Raw genomic sequence first — 7209 nt, forward strand, 5'->3', positions numbered from 1 at the left:
AACACGTGCTCGACCAATTGTACTCTCATACATCAAACTTTCTTATCTTTACCGACACCCTCGACTTGCCACGATCACCGGGTACCCGCATCAAGGTGGAAGATTGGAGCAATGTTCGACTAATTGTTCCAGATTGTCTGATCTTGGACAGAAGGAACAGAAATTGTTCTTTTACTGTGAACCCGCACTATACCTACTTTGCTAGTTTTCTACTGCCAGTTTACCGTCATCAATGAGGACCAAAGGAACAAAAAGTAAAAGAAGAAAAAAAACTAGGAGAAGCAATTTGACTAATTGGACTGCATTAATAAACGAGATGGAAAAAAAAAAAAGAATTACAGATGATGAAATTAAATCATCCAGGTACAGAATCCAGCTGCATCGCTTGATTTCGAGGGGAAAAAGAACTAACACAATGCCTAAAAGGGGCTTATCCGCCGAGCCAACCACAACAGCAACTCCGGAACAAAGCGTCTCCTAGGAGGTGCAGTCGCATCTCTGGCCTGTGCTTCCGGGTCGTCCGCGTGTATGAAAGCAACCAGATTGTTGAATAGCTCGTCTTTGCCACCCCTCAAGGGATCCTACGGAGCATTGTTGAATAATCATCACAGTACTCTAGGACTCATAAATAAATAAATAAATAAATAATACTATTGACATAAAATTATTTCAAGGACAGCATTTTCAGGAAAAAAGAAGAGTAATGTCTTATTTGTGCAACTCTCCGGACGTTTGCTATGAACAGGAGAAGAAAAGGAAAAGATTTGATTGGTAAGTTGGACCAAAACACAAAGTTAACAGGGACAGCAACCTGTTCCATGAAAATTTTAGGAGGAAAAAGATCTTTGAAAGATTGTGAAGGAATACATAGGGACGGAAGGAAAAAATAAGAGAGGGGAGAGAAAGACAGGAGACAGAAAGAAGAGAAGGCAGAGAAGGAGGGGGCAAGGTAAAGCAGAAAATTTCTGCAAATAAAACGACTCAAAAGAGAGACAGGGAGAGCGGAAATAATTCAACATAGGAAAAAAAAAAGTTTGAGAGAAAGAGAGAGGGACAGCAGAGATAAATTCAACAGAGAAGATTCAGAGAGGGAGGAGGAGGAGGGCCGCGGGGGCCAGCTCCCATACATCTGAATTACTCCCAAAAACAAGATGATGAGAGCATCTCTTTGGAAAAATGAAGGTTTATGGAAAATTGTATTTCTTCAAACAAACACAGCCTAATTACTTACATTGAAGTATCTAAGGCATTTATTCAAACCTAAACGGTCTGAAATAGCGTTGAAGAGATTTTGACCTCTCTCTTTTTTCTCACCGTACGAAACAAACCAACAGTTTAACTCCTTCAACCTTGTTGTTTTAGCAAGGAATAAAAGAGTAAAAGAAGGCATTCATGACCGTGCTATGATGGCTATACAAAGGAAGATTGGAGGAAACTCCGTCCAACCAAAAATGGATGAACCCTATAAAATTGAAGCAACCCACAACTAGATAATAGAGCTGGTAACAGGACATTTAAAGCCTCACTTACTTGGAGAAACAAATCTGTGTGTGTTTTCCCATCAAACAGCAATGCTTCTGCTTTAGCACCTACCCTTTGGAGGGTGGCCGCGAAAGCTTTGCTGCATACAACAATAAGGTCGGATTTGAGAACACATGAGACTGAGAATCAGGAAAAAGGACTAATTTTTCAGTATTGAGCTTTTGACAGTTTGATCATAATTCAGGCATCATCTGCCAAGGTCATGGGTACCCTAACACCAAAATATAAATAATCCTTTTTATTATTGTCTACAACCACTGGCGCTGCTAAGTTGTTTCATGTGTGATGAAGCACTTGCAGTCAAGGGCCTGGAAAGTGATGTTTTATTTTATGGATCTCGCAAACTAGGTACGCCCTGACCATGTCATTGTCGTTTCTCATTAAGAGATGTTGCCCATGAGGAGACTTCATAGGATAACAAGCGGTATTCTCCTTAGTGAAGAGAGAAGAATAAAATGTGAAGAAGAATATGGACCAACTGTCCACATTAGTTCCTCTCTCGGCTTTCAAAAATATTAGTTAACACAGAAATTTCTCTCACAGATTGAAATAAATAATTTGAGGAATTAAGTTTTACTCAGGTGTGGAATCAAGCAAATGGTATTAGATAGATCCATAAGCATAATAACTGCAACATGTAGATGAAAAATAGAATTCAAACCTCGCATCCGATGGTATGGAGTAATCACCAGTTCCATGGAAAAGAAGAATTGGAGGCAGCAGAGAAGCAGCATTTCCAATGCTAGGGTCCTGCACCTTAACCTCAGGCGAAAATTTTTTAAATGATTTCTCACCCTCCATTATGCTGTGGAACATTTGAAGGAAGAGCTGATAATGAGAAACCAAAAACTAGAGTGAGTAACAACTATGAAGTATTTAACAGTGGCAGTACCAAATACCTCAAGAAGATGGAACGATATAGGCCTCGATTGTGAAAGTGATCGACTAAACTGAACAAATTGTACCTGTAAGACAATATTTAAGAGAACTATCACATTTTGATCACTTTCCCACTCTACCGTCCATAAACTATAATAGATATGACTTTAGCTTCCATAGTCCTCCACAAAGTTCCTTCATAACACCAACTTAAAAGATCTTGACCAAATACATATTCTTTTCAGAAATGCAAATTATATCTGTACCATTGTCTTTTAATGCCTGGACTGAGAAGACGTGATATGGGCACAGAAGAAGCTGACTATGGTTTACAGAATTCAGGATTTCAGAAAGATAATAATGGTGAACGTTCCTACTTCTTTCTCTAATATTTCATACTCAGGTTCCACCATGAGTAACAGCCATTTCTAGCAAGATCAAAACAAAATAAGTGGACATTCGGCCCAATGACCCAAAGTTGACATTTTCAATATTCTTATTACTTTGGTTACTGCACTGCCCGTTGAGGATGCATAATAGATAAAATCAATGGCTACAGAAAGACCGTCATATGAAATAAAAAGTACTTTTAAGGTTCTTAGCAGAAACAAGAAGTACCCTCCAGATAAACCAAAATATGCTTTTATCTGAGACAAACTCCAGGAAATGCTCTCTCCTCTGGATTCTTTGACTGCCTGGTCCACGAGAGCACAGGCGGCAATATGTGCACCAGCCGACTGTCCCATTACGTAAATCCTGATCAGAGGGAGAACACGATGTTTGGGCATTAACCGTTAATGGAAGTTATCCTCCAACGTTTGTATCACTTGCCAAAGGCAAACAACTTTCATAAATGACAATTGCAGTAAAAATTAAACTTTTAATACTTTTAAACAAGAATTTACCATAACACATGATTATTGACATGTTTTGAATATACGATGTGTATTGAGTACATGTCGAAGAAAATTAAATTTTACCTATCAGGATCACCTCCATATTCCGCTATAATATTACAAACAAATGAGATTCCCTCTGATGCATCATTGACCATATCGCTTATGGTCCCCTGGGGAAAATTTCTGCAAGCACACATGCACAATAATAACATTGTGAAATATGAAGTTCATTACACCCAGTCAAGATATTAAGCCAAAATAGCATGAATGAAGGAACTCCAGATGTATCACCTGTAATCTATGCAAGCCACGATAATATCCCTTTCTGCCAGTTGTTTACCCAGAAGAGAACCCCATGCTTTATATCTATCACAGAAAAGGCATAGTGTCAGATGACAACATTTAATATATGCAGAATTTGCAACCGACATAAAGTTTGTGATTTGTTGCAAGACATGATATTTCAACTTCAACAAATGATAAAGATCTTCAACAAGAAATTATATCCTGCCCAATTCCCCCGAACTTTTTAAACACCATCTTATTCACTCCATAACAAATGTTGAACCCATGCTCCGGATTTCTCAAGCCATCTGCATTATGCATCTCATTCAAGAGGAACAGAACCATCATCAAAATTATTATGAAGTCACCTAGTCAGAGCATTTCTAGTGACTATTGCCACTGCCAGAGCTCAAGAAGAAAATAGAATGAGACGATTCTAACCTAAAAAGTAACACTGAAAATGAAGTTCATTACATGATGTTGTATCCAACATCCTTGGAGCTTTTTTTGGGTAAGTTATTCTGACGCAATAGTCTAGGATCTTCTATCTAGGGGCAACTACACTAAAAAAACCAAGCAATATGAAAAGTGCAAAATCAAAATGCATCAACAATGGGGCTGATTCAATTACCCAATGATCCACGCTCCACCTGTTACAAATGCCACTGCAGGCTTTGGCCCATCCATATTCTTTGGTAGATGTAGATCCAACCTGTAAAATAGCAACCAGGAGGAATTTGGAAGATGTAATCCACCATTTAGGGAATGGAATGACAAAAACAACATTACATATAATTATCCTGGAAGCATAATCAGATACCTGTTTCTTGGTTGGTCTCCATAGACAATGCTGCGCCGGACTTGACTTGAGAAAAAATAATAGTATGCCACTGCCAAATCACAAGGCAATTATGTCCAAGCTTGTCTGAGCACAATTGATTGTAGCTCACTGGTGGAGTACAAGCAGAATCTAAAACCGCAAAACATTATTGTGGGTTCTCATCCATTTTCCACTCTATTGATTGTGGTAATATAAAACTAGTGAAGGATATATAGCTGTCAGGATCTCTAAGCATCCAGTTATGAGTCAACAATCAATGAGGGCTAAGAGTGATAATCAAGAAGCAGGAAAGAGTATAGCACTATTTCACCAAAATTTAACCATAAAAAAGAAAGGTGACTAGGTCAAGGAGCAGAAAACTCTCCACTACTTAACTTGGAAAAACTTCGACCAAAAAAAAAAAAAAATTGGAAAAACCACTAGTCTCATGAGTCCCTTCTCATAACAACAAATCAAACTTCTGGAGGAAAAATGAGAAGCCAAGAAGGTGCGGGAATAGAAATTTTAGGGACATGGACCACACACCTTGAAGAAAACCAGGCATAAGTAGCATTGCATAACAACCAAGGGCAAGTAACTTTGTGATCCACCGATAGCCTACCCTGGACAACATAGATGATGACAAGCACTTCATGAGAAAAAGCATACAGTAATAACAAACAAAGCCATTTCCAACTAGGTGGAGTCTGCGCTTAGAGCTAAATGACAATATCAAAGCATAATGAATCTTCAAACATGAGAGAAGGGGAAATGGACTTTTTTCCTACCCTTGACATTTGGTGCAGAGTAATTGTGTACGATCATCATACCATGTATGTGAATGTATGTTGCCAGTGAAATCACTTGAAAAGCCAGTGCATCAATATTTGTATTTTATATATATATGGTACATTGCATATAGTTAGAATATGCTCCTGGAAAAAAAAGGCCAGCAGTGGAGTTTTTTTTTTTATCTAGAAAACTTCATTTAATAGGTGAAGAAGTTACAAAATGATCTACACAACAATCGCAGAATGTAAATACATGCTTTTACATGCCACTCGATACAGATAGTCACTTGATTCGAATAGTTAAGAGTTAGTCGGAGCCACCGTCTTTGTCTCGGTTCATCTGCATAGAGCATGGCAGCCTCTGGCCTATCATTAAGTTAGCCAATAGGACGAGCACATGAATATAATTTAGAGTGTCAGGGTCCAGTATCCACCTAAATTATAATTGACAAACAACACTGAAATACACATCTAATCATGCTACCCTAACAAATCCGAAAAGCCTAGTTAGTATTCTTCGAGAGCATTATTACATTTCCAAACTAGATAGTCGTAATCAGCCAGGGCTTCTTCGTTTACATCAGTTGAGAAGTAAGTAGACTCTACTACGTTTAGTGATCGAGTAGAGAGAACCACTCAATCAAGGCCCTGCATCCAGTCTTCCCAGAATTTCCTAAACATAGAGGCAAAATTCAGCTTGGCAGACTCGCTTCCTCATACCTTTAAACTTCAACTTCAGGTAATATGGAGGTTCAAATTGAATTTGCATGTCCAAGTTGAAACGCCAAATACTAATCCATTCCTAAGCAACAACGCATCCAAGAGCGACACACCACACTCAAAAATGAACCGCGTAGCCGCATCTCCCCGTAGAAGCACAGAGCACGGATCGTACCCGAGGTATCGCAGAAGCGTGAAGGCGAGCCGCGTGATCAAGTAAGTCTCCGCCGCGGCGTGGCTGATTTCCCGGCCGAAGGACTGCTGCCGGCCGAATCGACCGCCGCCCCCGGCGGCCGTCCCGGAGACGCGCCGGCGAGCGCTGCCGGCGTTTCCGTAGCCCGCGCCCCCGGAGACCGAGGCCCCGGCGCCCAACGCGCTCGCCGCCGGATCCTCGCCTCCTGAGGGCGGCGGAGACGGGCGGGGCCGATCGCTCTGGAACGCCGGGGACGACGCCATGGCACGCGAGTCAACAAGCGGCGGATTCGATCGGAGATCTGCGACCTCTCTCGCCGTTGCCAAATGCGTCTAGAGTCGGTGCTGCTGCTGCTGCTGCTGCTGCTTCTTCTTCTTCTTCTTCTTTTTTCTGATGCGGCAGTGGTTGAAACGCGGTTTCCGCAACGGTTATATCTGCGGAGGAGGCGATTATGGGGGGGTTGAGGACGGGTGCAGCAGACTCACAGAGCGGTACGTCATGGGCTTGTTGGCTTACTTTGGTTACCAGTCAATTGACGCCAGCTGTCCCCACTTTTGTAACTGACCGGAACCTTGTGAGACCCGGGACCCACTGCAGCGGGAGAAATTTTTTTTATATTACATATATTTTTGAAATTGAAAGTCTTATTTACCTCCACTTTTGGTGTTTTCGTTTAACTCACACAAACTTAATTTTCTAATTATAAGGTTGAGAGGGGACAAAAAGGTAAATATGACCGAAATATGACCCCCAAAAAAAAAAATTAACCGGAAAATTTGACCAACGACTTTTTTGCTAAGAAAGCGCACTTGGTAAGATTACTTAATTGGGCACAGAAATTACTCTATTTTTTCGAATAACTTCGCAATTATTAACAAATAAATTATCATTTATTATCGATAATAATTTATATATGTTCATTTTCGCATACGTTGAAAATATCTTTTTGTGTTATTTGTTTTTATAAGAGATATATGTGATCATTTTAAAGAAAACATTTTTCAAAATTAATATAATAATAGAAAAGAAGATGACGTTGAGTTTTTTTTTTTTAAATCCTCTATGGAACTAGAGCTATGA

The 7209-nt window shown here is 40.0% G+C and overlaps 1 protein-coding gene across 1 annotated transcript; it reads right to left on the minus strand.

Annotated features, from left to right (window-relative positions):
- Nucleotides 1–285: 285 nt before the first annotated feature.
- On the minus strand, nt 286–6581 carry LOC115726535 (isoprenylcysteine alpha-carbonyl methylesterase ICME-like). Its single transcript, XM_030656449.2, has 11 exons — nt 6112–6581; nt 4972–5048; nt 4426–4495; nt 4237–4317; nt 3612–3686; nt 3402–3503; nt 3040–3177; nt 2442–2507; nt 2204–2347; nt 1531–1621; nt 286–581 (listed from the first exon to the last, which is right to left on the minus strand). The coding sequence occupies exons 1-11, from the start codon at nt 6390–6392 to the stop codon at nt 420–422; spliced, it is 1287 nt and encodes a 428-aa protein (XP_030512309.2). The 5' UTR covers nt 6393–6581; the 3' UTR covers nt 286–419.
- Nucleotides 6582–7209: the final 628 nt, after the last annotated feature.

The sequence above is a fragment of the Rhodamnia argentea genome, chromosome 8 (genome assembly GCF_020921035.1).
Source record: "Rhodamnia argentea isolate NSW1041297 chromosome 8, ASM2092103v1, whole genome shotgun sequence".
Lineage (NCBI taxonomy): Eukaryota > Viridiplantae > Streptophyta > Magnoliopsida > Myrtales > Myrtaceae > Rhodamnia > Rhodamnia argentea.

What these genes read in the sequence shown, in the direction of transcription:
- LOC115726535 (XM_030656449.2), bottom strand. Translation starts at nt 6,392, where the DNA reads ATGGCGTCGTCCCCGGCGTTCCAGAGCGATCGGCCCCGCCCGTCTCCG. An exon ending in ACGCTTCTGCGATACCTCGG is followed by an intron (nt 5,049 to 6,111) that starts GTACGATCCGTG and finishes TATGTTGTCCAG; the next exon opens with GGTAGGCTATCGGTGGATCA. An exon ending in TATGGAGGTGATCCTGATAG is followed by an intron (nt 3,178 to 3,401) that starts GTAAAATTTAAT and finishes CCCTCTGATCAG; the next exon opens with GATTTACGTAATGGGACAGT.